The sequence below is a fragment of the Typopeltis vanoorti genome, chromosome 4, assembly GCF_054136105.1.
Source record: "Typopeltis vanoorti isolate ZY-2024b chromosome 4, IOZ_Tvanoo_1.0, whole genome shotgun sequence".
NCBI classification, from domain to species: domain Eukaryota; kingdom Metazoa; phylum Arthropoda; class Arachnida; order Uropygi; family Thelyphonidae; genus Typopeltis; species Typopeltis vanoorti.
In genome coordinates this window covers 8,372,208-8,389,526 of record NC_143552.1, presented here as the reverse complement: position 1 = coordinate 8,389,526, position 17,319 = coordinate 8,372,208, and the positions used below count along the sequence as shown (strand labels likewise).

The window sequence follows — 17,319 nt, the reverse complement described above, 5'->3', positions numbered from 1 at the left end:
GTTTTGAAAAAATTTAACACATCAGTTTTCTAAATTTATGTAAATGATTAAGCCTATCATCAGCAGTAAACATGTTCTCACTCTCTGATAGGGAAATAGTTATTTGCCTTTAAAAAAACCAACTCCATTAAGGAGACAATCAGAAAAACCAGAAATATCAATTTTTCATGGCTCACTTTACCTTATTTGCTGTTTCATGATACAAGATTATGAAGGAAATATAAAAGCTTTACTATGCAGATCTCTCTGCTAACTTGATATCATGCAGCACATTAACATGATTGAATCATAAAAAACTCAACTAGCCCACAGGTTTCCAAACTTTCTCAGTTCATGGTACTGTTAGTGTCCATAATTTTTTCATGAAACCCATAGGCCAAAAGAAATACCTCATAGTTCTGTTTATTAAGTAGTTAAGTCCAAATTACTTACTTCAAATTTAAGTAAAATTTAAAATATCCAACAGCATCCCTGTGAGTTCACTGGGTCACCCCAGTTCATAGTTTGGGAACCAATGAATTAGCCTATTATAAATGCCTCATGCGATTCTAATGTACCTAGTAATGCTGCATAAATACATATTTTCACTAAACAAAGAAATACTTAAGTTTCTAGGTCACTATGTGGAAGTTCACTCCTTGCACAGTGAAACACTACCACCATCATCACTCTTACTAATTGCAAGACAGAAGTCATGTTGAGATGTTTTGTTTCTGAAGCAGGGTTTCCAATTTCTGCAGGTCGTTTGCTATGTGAACATGGATTACATCCAGGAATCTTTCTGACAGCTACTGAATAATTTTTCAGCTATGCTTTCTGCCAGTTTGTGCATGACAGAAATACAAGTACACTGGTAACAGGAGAAATATGGAGAAGACAATGGAAAGGTAATGAAATAATCTATTTAGTAAGGGCCATCATCCATACCTACATGTCTCACTCTTCAGGGCATGCTAGTACTCCTTAATTAAATCCTTCCCAACAGTAGCATGATTTATCACTTGGTAACAAAGTAATTATGCTTGACAAGAAATTATATTCTTGTTTTTATCATTCACATACATGTGAACATTTACATTTAACTACACCACTAAGCTGTCTGTAAGTGACAGCAGATGGATAAAATCAGTTTGGGTAACAATCCTTCCCATAATAAATGGCAATGTGCATGTCCAAAAGGAAGTGTCCTCTTGTGCCTGCCAGGGAAAATATTTCACTAATTTGGCTTCACAGAAACCTAATTATAGCTATGATAAAGAGAATTCATGTCTATGTAGCCTAATTGTATCTGTGACTTTCATGTATTCTCTGGCTAGTCTGTCTGTCTGGAAACTCAAGACACCTTTCATATTGCAAAACATAAAAATCTTGCTACCTTTGTAAGTATTAAAAGAATTCACCTTCCATTAAAAATTTCAATATTAAATGTTCTTTGAAATGTAGATAGGATTTCAAACAACAAATTATAAGTGAAAACCTGAAAAATTAAAGTAAAATGACTCAGTGAAGTGTTGTTGGCTTAGGATTAACAACGTCACACTGCACCAAATCAGATAAGCAAATAGCCACACAAACTAGCATGTTAGCAGAGTGATTAGAGTACTATGCTCAAAAAATTAGCTGCAGACTTGAATTCTACCATGGACATGATGTTTAGTGCACGTCTCTACATGACAAATGAGGTTCATTGCCTGGAATGATATGACTACCACCCTGCTTATCTGAGAATTAAATTGGATTAAAAAGATCCATGATTTGTCTACAGAGTAGAGTTTTTGGATTATCAACTCCTTAATGAATCATAGTTTGAATACTAATTCCTAAAGGTAGGAATTCACATAAAAAACACTGCATTAAAAAAAAAAAGCTTTGGGTCTTATTACTAAAAATTTACATTACACTGTGAATTTCTATGCCGGAATTATTCAAATCATTCCCCCATCCTTAAAAAAAACATGGTTTTACATTCATACAAAGCATGCATTACTTACATTTAGAATGCTGATCGCAGAGTGCTGCTGCCCTCATATCACATAACCTTACAGTTCCTTTACTGCTACTATATACAAAAACATTACAATGAGATGGATGGAATTCAGCTGCTGTAATTACCTCAGTTAATTCTTCCATATTAGTAGGTTTTATGTCAACGATATCTGAATAAATGATTAAGTATGTGAAATGTTCTTAAATGAACAATGGAGAAGTTTACTTAACTAGTAAAAGTATCTATAAATAGAAAAAATACACAAAAATAATAATAAATGTTGTATTATGTACATGTCTCTATTCTAAATACACACCATCAAATTCATATGTATCCTGAGAGGAAGTACAAGATATGATAATATTTCATTATTAAGCCCTGTATTATCACCCGATTCCTTCAAACCACTTTCTTCCAAATCAGCATGTTACTTTTCAGGTCTCCAAAACCATCACATAAACCTCTGACAGTACCATGTCATTCATGGTGGGTGCTATTGTTTAGTGTTGGTGGCAATCTCCAATAGTTAACCATAGCCATCTTTAACAGAAAATTTTATTCTTCTAAGGCATTACTAATTGCATCAATTCATTCATCTCTTGATCTTTCTTTCTTTTCTTTTTTTTTTTTTTTTTATCCTGGCAATCCAAAGTCATTACACACCTGTTTATCTCCTCCCTACATTCATCTTCCATTCTGTTCAGGTTACCATACTGCCTAAGATTAGGTCTGTTCACACATCCTGAATACTAAAAAGGCCAAGTTTCTTTCTAATAGTTTCAATTATCCATGTGATTCTGCTATTGATGCAATCTATTCACTCCTATAATTTTTCCCAGATCTCTCATGATTGTGATTAGTAGTCTTTGAACAAGTATGTCTAATCCAACTCTCAGATCCATAAGATAAAGTTGCTTTGAACACTGTCTTATATGCTAGTTTACTTTTTGGATAATTTCTAATTTCATATAAATTTATTCTTCTAGCTCCTCCATAGCAGCTTTCCTTTCCTGATTATCTATTTCCAAATTTAATTTGATTTTTTAATCAGATGGTTCCACATTTGATTCATTAACAATTGTACATAAGCTGAAGTATTTCACTGACTCTATATGTTCTCCATATTCATGCCCATTTTAATTGCATTGCTTGGTTGTTGATTTGCAAACCAAAAATATTACTCCACTTAGATGCAAATTTATACTGGATTTACTTGGACGTACAGCATCATCTGCATAAGGGAAAGAGCTGGGTTAATATTTCTGATTTTAAGATCAGGTTTACTACTCATCATTATCATAAAATTCCTGCCATGTACCCTCAAGGTACAGAATATGATAGTACTACACGAAAAATTTCCATCATTACTAACTTCCTATCTACAATTTTCCTCCAAATCAGCCTGTTACCTGTCAAGACCCCAACATTATTAGATCTTATATTTCTATCTTCTAAAGCACTTTATATCGTATCAATCCACTTATATCTTAGTCTTCCTCTGGGTCTTTATCCTGCCAACCTGGCAGAGAACTGCTAATCTTTCCTCTACCATTCTGTTTAAGTTACCATACAACCTGAGATTAGCTCTGCTAATGCATTCCTGGATGCTAATAATGTCAAGTTCTTTCCTAATATTCTCGTTTTTAATACTACTCTCCTCCATAATTTGATCTCAGCAGAAGGATACAGTATGAACCTGAACTCTTATACCTGATTTTATGTCCAACCGTTTTTCAGCACTCCTTTGACTAACACTCAAATTAGAATTTCAGTGTTTGGGTTAATTAGCAATCTGTGCATTGCTCATTTTATAGCATATAACTTTTCCATTGGCACCTTATCACATGCATTTTCCTGATTTTTTTTTTTTTAACAAGCTGATTCCATACAAAAGAGGCATAAGAACCTATGGCACATCAGTGCTGTTGTGTGGAAGTACAAGTGAGGGTTAGCAAAAAAAAAATTTAACTGCAATTTTCTTGGAGAGTTAGATTGTAGCTATTGGGGAATACTAGCCCAGAAATCAAGGGTAGAATGGAATAAATGAAGAAAAGGGGAAATAGGTTGGCAGAGTTTGCAGCTGGATGAAAAGGGATGTTGAATAGTACTTCTCATGTTTTAATAGGCCCAATAGAAGGTGGAGGAATGATGGTTGCCAATTCACAGGAGAACTAAACATCAACCCTGGTCTGTTCTAGACTGCATTTTTTAGAGAAGTTTTGGGTGTAACACAAGAACACATGAATGCTATTCTAAGGATGGCAGATCTGTACAGAATTAGTAGATAGACAGGATCTTGAGTGGAAAAGAATGCTTAGTTTTTGGAGGCTGAGAAAGCCACTGATGCAGCTGTTTATGCCAGGAGAGGTTACAGGTAAATGTCAGTCAAGTACTCTTCCTTTCTGGTGATTTGTGCTGTACTGAAAGGGTAGGATGAGCTGAGATCTCATTTACAAGAAGGAAGGCAAGACTGCATAGGTTATCCATGATCCAATGGAGAATGGTATGTAGATCAGTATTTAAGGCAATTGCTCCAGACAAACACAAGATTAGGATGCCTAAGCCAGTGCTTCCCAACCGACGTGCTGAGAAAAATTTACCGCAAAGTCCTGATTATGGGGCGATGGTACCGGAGGGCTAGGCTGCCGAGTGGTTCCCTTTTCACTTTATTGCTCTTTTCTAGTTACGCACGTGTGAAGGCGACCTCCCAGAATGTCTCAGGTGCCATTCCTCCCATTACTCCCTCCCTCACATTTTGCATCTACGACTCAGAAGTTCATTACTCTGCTTCAGTTCCAACTCGTCTGTTGTGTTGTGAGAGCACCAGTCGAGAGTTTCAAGAGCGTATCATTTTTGTAAGAACTGAGTTCAAGTGGATGTTGCTAAGTGGTCTGTGTAAAACACCTTAGCGGGAATGTCTCATTGCATCTTTTTCTGAATTTGGGTTTTAACAAATGTGATAGTTTGTGGAACATAAGTCGAATTGTTATTATTTGCTGACAAAGACGCTTTTTCCTGTTACTGTCGATCTATAACATTCATTTTAGCTGAAGCTATGATGGTCATACAAGAAAGAAGTACCTTTGCACGATAAAATAAACACTGGCGAGTCATTTTTTTCTTATAGTTGACCATTTTTTTGTAATGTATTTTCTTCGGAATCAAAAGGTATCTGAGATATTTTTTTGGACAATGGACACTGACATTTTGAGTTACAAAATGATTAATATGTAATTTGTATAGCTTAAGCTTGGTAAACGTAGACTTTCTGTCATTAATAGGCATTTTCCAAACACAGTTTTGCATGTTCCAGTATTTTGGATGTCCTAGTTATAATGCCTATTTGATATCCTCGATTATAATGTAGTATTTTTAGTTTCATGTGATTTATATCTTTCTATTCAATGGCTTGTTTATTTGCATATATTTTAATTCTATTAAATTTAATTTTCAGTTACCCACAATAATGGACAAAATATTTAAAAAAATCAGAAAATCCATCATTCGCGAGCCCAAGAAAGTGAACCAAAGAAAAAGTTTAAGGTGCAACATAGTCATAGACTATATAAAGAGGATTATCTGAAATTTGGATTCGTGTACTCCGATAACTCTTCTGTGCCTCATTGTCTCATATGCCTGGAAAAGTTGTCAAATGAAGTGATGGTGCCAAGTAAACTACATCGACACCTTTCTACCAAGCAACCTTCGTACATAAATAAGGATTTTATCTATCTTAAATGTCTGCGAACTCAAATTCAAATGCAAAGTTCTATCACGAGATCAGCCACAATGGTATCTAATGGAGCTCTAAAAGCAAGTTACAAAGTCGCGAGATTGATAGCTAAAGCCAAGAAGCCTCACACAATTGCCAAATCACTCATTTTACCAGCCTGTGTGGAAATTGTCAAAACTATGCTTGGAATCGATGAAGTAAAAGAAATTGAAAAAGTACCGCTTTCAAATAATACGATCAGCAGGGGCATTGAAGACGTCAATTAGCATAGAAGGAACACTAATCCAGAAAATTAGTGAAGTTAAGAAACAGGTTGATGAATCAACAGATGTTAGCAACTGTTGTCAGCTAATTGCACTTGTTCGAATTCCTGATGAGAAAGGGTTGAAAGAGCATTATTTATTCTGCAAAGAACTTCAGAAACAAACAACTGGAAAGGAAATCTTTAAAGTGATCGATGAATACTTTGATACAAACAAAATTTCATGGAAAAATTACATAAGTTTATGTACTGATGGTGCGGCTGCAATGACAGGAAGGGTCAGAGGCTTGGCGTCCGAAGTTTGGTCTGAAAACTCTGTTCAAATAATACACTGCTTTATTCATAGAAGTTCTCATGTCAAATCGTTTACCTCTAGAATTAAAGTCCACACTTAATGACATTATAAAAATGGTGAATTTGATCAAAAGTAGACCACTTCAATCACATCTTTTTTCAATTTTATGTGATGAAATGGGATCAGAGCATCAATCTTTGTTGTTCCATACTGAAGTTCATTGGCTGTCGAGAGGGAGAGTTCTGTCCAGAGTTCATGAGTTGAAAGAAGAATTAAAAGTATTTTTTGAGGGTAATGCTCAGCATTCAGCCAAGTTGGAAGACAATTACTGGTTGCAAAAAATGGCCTACTTAGCTGACATATTTGAATACCTAAATGAACTTAATCGAAAAATGCAAGGACCGTTGAGAATATATTAACTTGCACTGACAAAATTAATGGATTCAAAACAAAATTCAACTTTGGAAAGATGTGGTGAAAAATGGTTCCCTTGAAATGTTTAGTCGGTGTTGTAGTTCGAATCCTAAAAAAGAACTACTAGAACTTGTAGATCAACACCTATGCATGCTTGAGAGAAAGCTTCATCACTACTTTGAATTAACGGAGACAAAGAAATTCGATTGGGTTCGAAATCCAATTGCATCTTCATTAGATTTATCAGTGAAAGAAAAGGAGGAGTTATTAGACTTAAAAAGTGATCGTACCCTTGAAGTTGAGTTTAAGACTGTTCCATTATCTCAATTCTGGGCAACTGCAAAAAATGAGTTTCCATCCATTGGCGAAACAGCTATAAACATTCTTTTACCATTTGCTACAACATACATGTGTGAACAAAGTTTCTCTTCTATGCTCACTATCAAGAATTTAAAGAGATCATCATTGAAGAGTCTTGATCATGAATTGCATGTAGCTCTTTCGACCATAGACCCAGATATAAAAAAGTTGTGTTCACAGAAACAGGCCTAAGTATCTCACTGAAATAAGAAGGAAATATATGTATTAACTGTGGCAAAAGAATATTGTAGATATTTATATGAATACTTAAAATGTTTACTTTGTCATTAAATTATTATTATTATTAGCATATTTATACATAGTCAGTAATTCTTTTGTGTATAATTAATTTTACTTTTGTATTTTCACATCATAATTTTATAAAATAAGTGTTCTAAAAATTTAATCACAGTTTCACTCAGTCAAATCTGACAATTTAGTTCATAGATGCGATATAAAAACTATGTCAAATATCAATCACTGAGGATGTATGAATTAGGTATTTTCATTCCATTTGTTTCGTTTATTTCGTGCTTATGACTGCATAAGAAGACTTGTCTGAAATGAATGTCTAGATGGAATGTTTATGTATTATAATGCAAAAATATTCGAAAGAAAGATCTTATTAATTGAATCCCTGTATGAAATAGAAGAAATTAATCATGTTAATAGAAAAATGTTCCTTCATAGTGTGTCATGAAATTATTTATGGTTGTGAGGTGTGCCGTGACATGAAAAAGGTTGGGAAGCACTGGTCTAAGCAATATATTGTTTGTCAAATGAGGACAAGGAAGTGTACCATCATGAGTAAAGTTGTGGATGAAAATAGTGGTCAGTGAGAGTAGGTCATTTATGTAGAGAAGAAAGGTACTCAATTGGTGGAGATGCTCAAAGAGAGGAAGTCATCCACCATGATATGCAGTGAATGACCACAGAGAAAGCTTCTACTCAATTAGAGAGATAGAAGAAAGCATGGCAATTATCTGAGCAGGTATCAATGTCAGACATAATCACATGATCTAGAAATGTCAAAAGTAGCACACTGTTTCTCTAAATATTTCCACATTACTCATCTCTTTCCAGAGATGGGAGGTGTGGACTAAGAGACCAGCCATTGATCTAGTAGCAGTACAATCCATACTGGTGGTTATTAACTAACTGGGAGGTCTTTAAACAGGGGAGAAGTTCACTGTTAATGACTTTCTCCATTATTTTGAAGCAAAAAATAAAGTGATGGCTGTAGTTAGTTGGACCATAGATTTTATCTCCTCTTCAGGAATAGATTGGATATATGCTTGATTCCAAGCACTATGATGAGTACCAGCTTAGCATAAAAGAGCGAAAAGACAAGTGCTAGATCTGGAAGTTATTTAATATTCTTCTTCTTCTGTCTTTTTACCAAAAAACATATAAGAAAGGGTTGATTCTGGTACAGAAGGTCACTTTTGTAGGAGATGGAGAAATGTAAGGTCGGCTTTATCTTCAAGTAATAGAGATGGCATCTGGATGAGAGAGAGAGAGGTGGAAGTGTAAGTAGGTACAAGATACATCTGATAATAGCATTTGCATGGCTTCCATATGGACAGGAAGAGAGATTTCAACTATTACCCTTTATGAAGTCCGATTTTGATATGCTGCCTTCCAAGCTTGTTAGTTTTGCATTTATGGGATTTTTGTTGCGCTATTTCATTTCAAATAATAATCCCATACTTAGGTTTCAAGACACATATCACAATGGCACCATATACTGTAAGTGGATAAGGAGAAAGAAAGAATCCATTAACAAGTTTCTTGAAAAGTTGGGTTGTATTCATTGGGAAAACCAGCAAGGGAAAGGATATGCAGAATCAAGTCTAGTCAATTCAGGATGTAAAGGTGGTTGGGAGACCTAAATGAATGCTAACATTCCTATATACTAATGACAGATGTATCCGGAAGAAGAGGTCAACTGATTATTATGGAATGGAATGGGGGGGGGGGCTTCAAATTCAAAGACATAGACTGGAAGGAGAAAAAGATCATGTGGTAGGAAAGAAATCATATTTATACAAATACTGAGAGAGATTATTCAAATAACATGCAATATAGGGAAATCATGATACCAGGGCATTGGACCCTTGTATCATGATTGCCCCCTAGGATACCAGGATGTTGGACCTGGTTATAGGATCAGAAGACCTATCCATAACTAAAGTAGCTATATTGTCTCTAAATGGGCAGTAATTACAGCTATGACTTGAACGGTTGAAATATATAGAATTTTCTGCCAAAAATGGGCTTTGTGGAACTAATACTCCTTCATGACAGGAAAGCAGGAACATATAACAAACTTGGGAGGCAGCTCAAAGAAGTGCCATAGCATAAAAACCTGCAAGTGAAGGATATTTGCAATGCATAGGAGATAGTCAAGAGGTATCTGGAAGAACCAGTATCAGACATAATATCTAAGGTCAGGAGGATTAATTATATAGGATTTAGATGGATAGTAACATTAAGCAGAAGCTACAAAAATGTACAGGATATATATATATATATATATAAGTGATCAGCAAGGTAAGGAAGGCAAAATCAGGTTAAGAGAAGACATTAGCTGAGCATACCAAAAGAAAAAAAAAAAAAACCAAAGAGTTCTTACATTGTGTGGCAAGTAAGAGGAAGCATTACTATGGGATGCTAAGGGTAGTGAGGTGACAGAAGCAGACAAAATAGTAGAATTACTGAGCAATGAGTTTTCAATGTTGTCATACAAGTGAGGTTATTGCTGAGACAGGAACTGATGTGAGAACTACTTCGTCTTCTTCTTTTCAGCCATTTTCTGTCCACTGCTGGACGAAGGCCTCCTCCAGTTCTTTCCACCTTTCTCTGTTCTTCACAATGCTTGACCAATTTTCTGCAACAAAATTTGACAATTCATCACTCCACCTTCTTTTAGGACATCCTCAACCTTGTTTCCCTTCTTTTGGAATCCAGTTCGTTAGTAGGGTGGTCCATAGCTCATCTTCTCTTCTGGATAGATGTACATCCCATTTTCATTTTGGTCGCTTATGTAGAAGAATGATGTCATTGATGTGAGTCTGGCTTCTTATCTTTTAATGTGATGGCTAGCATCAACCTCTCCATTCCTTTGAGTTATTGTTAGTTTATTTGCCAGTGCCTTTGTTAGCAACCAAGTTTCAAAACCATATGTGATGACTGGAAGTATACACTAGTTAAATGTCTTCCCTTTTTAAACAGAGTTAGACATCATTGTTTTGAAAAATGCTTTTCAATTTTCTGAATGCACCCCGGGAAAGTTGAACTCTCCTATTTATTTCCTTTTGGAGTCCACAGTTTAGATCAATGAGATGACCTAATTATGTATATGAAGAGACTCTTTCCAAGAAATTGTTTTCTATTATTATGTTTTTTGGTGTTACAAAATGATTAAACACGATTTTAGTTTTTTCTGTGTTTATTTTTAGACCAACTTTTCTGCCTTCATGATATAGGTCTTCTATCATTATATTAAGGTCTTCTGGAGTTTTGCAAAAATTATATCATCTGCATATGTTAGGTGTGTTAAGTTTCTGTTATTAATTTTTATACCAAGGTTTGTCCAGTTTATATTATTAAATATTTCTTGAAGGACTGCTATAAAGATTTTGGGTGATAGAGAGTCTCCTTGTCAGACATCTCTTTCAATTGATATTTTATTGCTATTTGTGTGAAGTTGGATTGTTTGTTGCTGTTGCAGTGTGGTATATTTCCTGGAGGAGGTCCATATATTCTCCAGAAACTCCCTGATTCAGGAGTACTTTGATTATTGCATTAGTTTTGATGGAATCAAATGCTTTTTCATAATCAATAAAGGCTAAAGAGAGGCAATTGGTTTTCTTCCGCTTTTTCTATTATTTGTTTTACTGCATGAATATGATCAATTGTGTTAAAGCCTTTACGGAATCCTGCTTTTTCTAGTGGTTGATTTGATTCTAGAAGAGGAGTTAACCTGTCTGTTATTACTTTTTGTGAGAATTTTGTACAGATTAGAGAGATGTGAGAACACAGGATGATTAATATGAGGTACTCAAGATATTGCTGGATCTCAATGTAAATACAGCCATGGAATATCAACTCACATTTCGTGAGAATGTGCAAGGGAACTCAGAATGTTTCTGACTAGGCCGTTTAATTTAAGTCTCACTTTTGGCCAAGTTCAAAGTAAAGAAAGATAGCAAAATAACTCCTTTGCATAAAGGAGGCTCTAAGACTACAGTAACAAATTATATATCAATTAGAACCACAAATGTGATGATAAAAGTAGTGGAAAAGTTGGTCATAGAGTGAATTCAGGAATATGTGAATAAAAATGCAATACTCTATGAGGGGCAGAATGGTTTCATTACAACTTTTTGTAATAAAGTGAGTGCTGTGTTGAATAAACGGAATGGCTACACAATCACACTGCTGGATTTTGCAAATGTGTTTGACAGAATACCATTGGAACTCTGTTACACAAATTACAGCAGATGAGGATGAATATGAAAGTGATGATTTGGATGTGAAGGTGGCTGATGGACAGATAACAAAAAAGTAGCATGTGGAAGAGCAGAAACCAGGAGAAAGTAGATGACGAGTATGTGCTGCAAGACTGTGCGTGAACCATTACTCTTTAATTTGTACATAAATGATATTCCTCTGTATAAGGCCTTGATATTTCCACATTTGATTACTGTGCTCATGTTAGGTTATCTGAGTTTCTTGGGGATGAGGAAACAGTAGAGAGTATCCAGATGTGAGTAGCCTGTGAAATACTTCCTATAAGGATAGACTGAGGGTTTGTGAGCTACACAAGTTGGACCATAAACAAAAGAGAAGGGATATGACAGAAATATTTAAGGTACTTAAAGAGTTTTATGGGACTGATGCAGAGGAAATCTTTCAGAACTTAGCTAGAGGGGGGGGTCAGAACAAGATGTCGTCCCTGAAAGCTGAGTAAGAGTATGAATAAGTAAGGATGTGAGGACTAGATTTTTCGCACTGAGAGTGGCAAATGAATGGAGTAGGTTGTCAGTGTTGGATGCAAGTACTTTGTCTATTAATGGACTCAATGAGATATACAATAGATATGGTGTGGGCAGTTTAGGTCTCCCACAATGAATCTTTGGACTCCATGGAGGTGCCTATACAATAATAATACTAATAATATTCCAAAGAACAGAGAAAGATGAAAAGGAAGAAGACGACGAGAACTTGATTTGACACACCTCCTGGAGGTGAACTGTGCATAGATGCTGACCACTGACTACTTGTATGGTTGAGCTTTTCATCACAGTTTAATTCAAGATAGAAGGCACTAATTTAATTGCTGATATTTTGCTGGTTTTGTAACACAGCATCTTCAGAGCACAAACAGTTTGTCACAATATGCAACCAGCAATCATGAGTTATAGTGGGATACAGTTTAAAATTGTAATGGACAACATAAAGAACAAAGTTCTAATTGGTACTATCTATTGATACAAAAAGAGATTGCCAAGTATTACTTTGATTTTAAAATAGCTGTCTCCAAGATTTTTTGGCAAATCAATATATCTATTCTCCAGGTTTAGGTAAACGTTTTAAAGCAACTGCTGATTCTAAAGTCCATAGTATACCAGGTCACAAGTACAGGGCAATTCATTCATTCCTGGATGTGAATAAGGAGAGGGATTGTCCTTAAGTGAACAGATAAAGGTGCCATTTTGATATATGGTTTAAATGTGATGTGGAATTGATATTTATTAGCACTCTGGATATCTTTTTCAGATGTGCCCTGAATGTATAGAATATGATTAGATTTTTTATGTCTTGTGTGTTAGGGAAGGGAAAGGATTTGAGGGGGGAGATATTTAGTATTTTCTCAATATTTTGAGGATTATAGCCAATGGTGAAAAAATTTGGTGAAGACAGGCACGTTTAGTGATAAGAGCCATATCACTGGAACAGATAGCTCTGGCTTTGTGTTACTGTCTTTAGTATACCATACTGTTGTGCTTGATGATGGTGTGATTGTGCAAATATCTTCTAGTATGTGAAGGATTTCTACAGAAAAGGATAATGAACCATTTGGAAGGTGTGTAGTATAGGAAAGGTAGAGAGTTGTTTAATTCCTTTTCCACTGCGAAGTGTATATTAAGATGATAGCTATTTAAATACACCAGAAATATATCTGGACCACATGACCAAATAGCAAACAGATCATAAACACAATACAGCCATGGCAGTGGTTTGCCCATGGCTTTGAGTACTTGGTCCTGTAAGTTCTGGGTCATCTAAATAATCAACATTTGCTGTAACTTTGAATAATTCAAACATATCTGGGGAATCAGGATTTACTATGGACAGACAGGAAGCTCTTTCGACAGCTGTCTTGGAGAATATAGGAAATACATTTGGCACTCATTATGGCAAGATGGTACTAGCAAACCATGCCATGGACACCCCTTCACACAGGATTAGATGGAAGAAAGTCATTACAAGTCAGAGACGGTTTCTGGAATTGACAGTTGCTTTAAAACATTCTCCAAACCTTAACAAGTGTCATCAAAAATCTAGGAGCCACTCATTGTAAGATCAAATTAATAAATAAACTTATCCTCTTTCTGTATAAAACAACAGACAGTGCTAATTAGGACTTGATCACTTTATGTTGTCCATTATACTGTAACTTTGACATTTGAAAGTAGAGTACCGATTAAAAGAACTCCTAACACAGAAACAGCATCTATAAGAAAGAGACTTGAGGGAGTCTCAGCAAGAGAGAGAGAAATGGACAGAATTCCCTGTTCAGTATACACTCAAGAATTCTTAGGAAGGTTATGAGTGCACCATCCCAAATGCAAAACTAATATCCTAAGGTTTGGTCAGATTCGGAACTTATAAAATGTCAGACGGCTTATAGGAATTGAGCAGGATAGAAATAGTGCTATGAACATAAAAGATTATCAATTTTTTTTTTTTTTTTTTTGAAGTTATGAGGGTAATTTGTAATCCAAGGATAATCCATATGTGAAAGTCAGACAATGAAAGGAAATATAATCTTGACTGAAAATCAAGATTAATGAACTAGAATATTATCAAAAGTCAGCAGTGAAGTAGTGTCTTTATGCTGGGTAATAAGACAGAACTTTGAAATCTGTTACATTGGATTTCAGTCTAGTGAACTTCACTAGATGATCTCCACTTCACCTAAGGTCAGAAAATTAGTGTTTAAGACATTGGCTGTGGAAGATCTTGAAGTTTCAATGATCACAGTACTATAACAATTCTTGAATGATGAACATGAATGAAGAGTACTGTCATCTGCAAAACTACACACAGTTTTGCATCCTACAGGATGTCTACATTGGACCCACCCCCCACCCCCCAAGTTTCAAAGAGCAGCTAAAAATTGAAATGCAGAAATATTTAAGGTTTGGGTTGTTCAAATGTTCCAGAGTTTTTTCCTACAGCCTGATGCAGTAGCGCTGCTGGACAGGGGTGTCATAGTTTTAAACATGGCATCAGGGGCAGAGAAAGCGCACATTGTGAGGTGGTGGTTAGCTGAGCTGAAATCAATCAAAGCAGTGCAGCATAAGTTCCATCAGGTGTACAAAAAGGCAGCACCCAACTCCAAGAGTTGGGTGCTGTTCATATAAAAAAAAAATCCTAATAATAGGTAGCATTTCAAAAAAAAATTGGAGCAGGGAAGCAGCCAATGTTGGAAGAGAAGGTAAAGAGGATTCGTGAGACCTCTGCATGAAGCCCAACAAAATCGTTAGGAGAGTGGCATGTGAACTGCAAATATCCTGCTCCACTGTTCACAAGGTTGTCCATCATAAGTTGCATCTACACACGTAAAAAGTGCAGGTGTTGCAGAAAATTGAGCAAAATGATAAGCCACAATGGGTAATGATTGCAGTTAAAATTCTTGAACATGTTACATGTTCAAGAATTCCACCACATTGGTGGAACTGTACTCCAGGAGAATGATGAGGCCAGGGACTTGGGAGTGTTGGTGGATAGGGAGATGAAGTTTAGGGGACACATTGCAAAAGTAGCTAAATCAGCTCATCAACTCACTTGGTTGTTGAAAAATACCTTGACAAGCAGAGACAAGCAAGTTATTGTACCTCTGTACTGAGCCATGATAAGACCTCATCTCTACTACTGTGCCCAGATTTGGTCACCTCGGTTCCTTCTTGATGGGGAGGAGGTGGAGAGGATCCAGAGGCGAGAGACTAAGATGATAGCAGGTCTATGGAATAAACCATATGAGAACAGGTTGAAGATTTGTGGGTTGCAGAAACTAGTTGATAGGCGGAAAAGGGGAGATATGATTGAGACATTCAAATTGCTAAAGGGATTCTATAGGATTAATTCAGAGTATATTTTTGAGATCAGGACTGGTGGTGGGAGAACTAGGGGACATCTATGGAAGCTGGGCAAGAGTGTGGTTAGCAGGGGTGTTAGAGCTGGATTATTTACTTTTAGAGTGGTAAATGAGTGGAATAAGCTGCCAGAGTCTGTTGTGGGTGCTATGACAGTGAGCGAGTTCAAGGCAAGGTATGATAGATACTGTGAGAATATCGTATAGTTGTGTGGACATGATGTTTAGGGCCTCCCTCGATGAGTCTAAGGACTCCCTGGAGTCGCCCGAAATAATAATAATAATAATGTTGACGAGAATCCAGATTTTCTTTCCCAGAATTGAGTTTGAGATGAAGCCACTTTTCATGTCAGTGGAAAAGTGAACAGGCACAATGTCAGGATATAGGGTAGTGAAAATCCTTACTATGTCATGGAACACGTGTGTGACAGTCCCAAAGTATGTCTGGTGTGGTTTAATGCAAAACACTATCATTGGCTTTTTTTCTTTCTTTTTTTTTTTGAATGATTTACCTCAACATGTTGGAAAATTTTGTCTTTTCCACAACTTGAAGACTTGCAACTGCACATCCTCTTGCAACAAAATGGTGCACTGGCACTCTGGCATTTGGAGTTCCGTGCAACAGTGTCTTCCCTCAGCAGTGGATCAGACACGGAGGACCGATTCACTGGCCATCATGATTGCAGAAACTTACCACACTTGATTTTTTCTTGTAAGGATATCTGAAGGACACAGTCTACACAACTAAGGCCAGCCTAGAGAACCTAAAACATTGCATTTCTGCTGCTGTGGCCTCCATCCCTCTTAACATGTCAGTGGTGGCATGCTTCCTAGAATCTGGTCGAAGATAGACTATCAACCTGACATTGTGCATGCTACTAAAGGAGCACACGTTGGAAGTGCGTTGATTTTTTTTTACAAACACTTGGTGAGTATACATTCTCATTTGCACAATTTCGACAGCATGCTTCATACGCTTAAGTAATGATAACATGTTGAAACTAGGAAGGTCCAATGTGGCACCCTGTATTCGTAGTTAGAAGGTCACTGATGTACAGGAGGTAGATTACAGAACACTGAGGTATTTCAGCATTGATAAAGAAATCTCATGAGAGGAAGCCATCCATGATCATGAAATAAGAAAGTAGCAAAATATGCTCAAGAAAGGACAGCAAGGAAACAGTGGTAGCTTGGTGAGAAGACCTTCATCTGAGACAGGATCAAATACGTTAAAATATCAAGCATGACCATAAGTTTCTTCAAAGCATTCTAGGTCCTGTGTCCAAAGGTGCATAAGGTTAGTCAGGTGCTGCAGAATGAGAATGTATTGATGAACTCTGTATTGATGACAATCAATTAACTGATGAGTTGCCTGGTAGGATATAGGTTGATGATGACCTTCTCCATCACTTTTAAGGGTAATGGGATGAGAGCATAGGGTGATAGTTTGATGGCTGATTTCTATCTCCCTTTTAAGAGATAGGCTGGATAAAGTCCTGCTTCTGCATTGCCAGGATGGGTATTAACTTTGAAGCACAAATTCTTAGAATAACTGCAGGGACACCATCTGAAACAGCAGACAAATTAGTATTAAGAATAATGAAATTACATACAGACTAGTTTGTAGCAATGCATGGGATGATTTGCTTTAGTTATCTATACAAGACGCAAATGAAAAGACTGATGCCAAAATGTCCGCCTGATCTCTGAGTGATGTCACTATGGTTAAGATGCGAGAAGGGAAAACAAGGATAGGCAGAGGTTATGTCTAACAGACTTAGGAAGGGATAATAAAGCTTGTTTCCTGTTAAACAGGAAACAAGCTTTTTGCATTTGAAGTGAGGGTCCTCATTCCCATTAGGCTAATTTCAGCTATTTGTTC

At 36.3% G+C, this 17,319-nt stretch overlaps 1 protein-coding gene across 1 annotated transcript in view; it reads right to left on the bottom strand.

The window, feature by feature from the left end:
• Positions 1 to 17,319, bottom strand: part of tws (protein phosphatase 2 regulatory subunit tws) — a 508,363-nt gene that overhangs the window by 204,611 nt on the left and 286,433 nt on the right. The window contains exon 6 of the mRNA XM_090390994.1: positions 1,992 to 2,156. Within this exon, the coding sequence (XP_090247120.1) occupies positions 1,992 to 2,156 (165 nt within the window). The remainder of the gene's footprint in view (positions 1 to 1,991; positions 2,157 to 17,319) is intronic.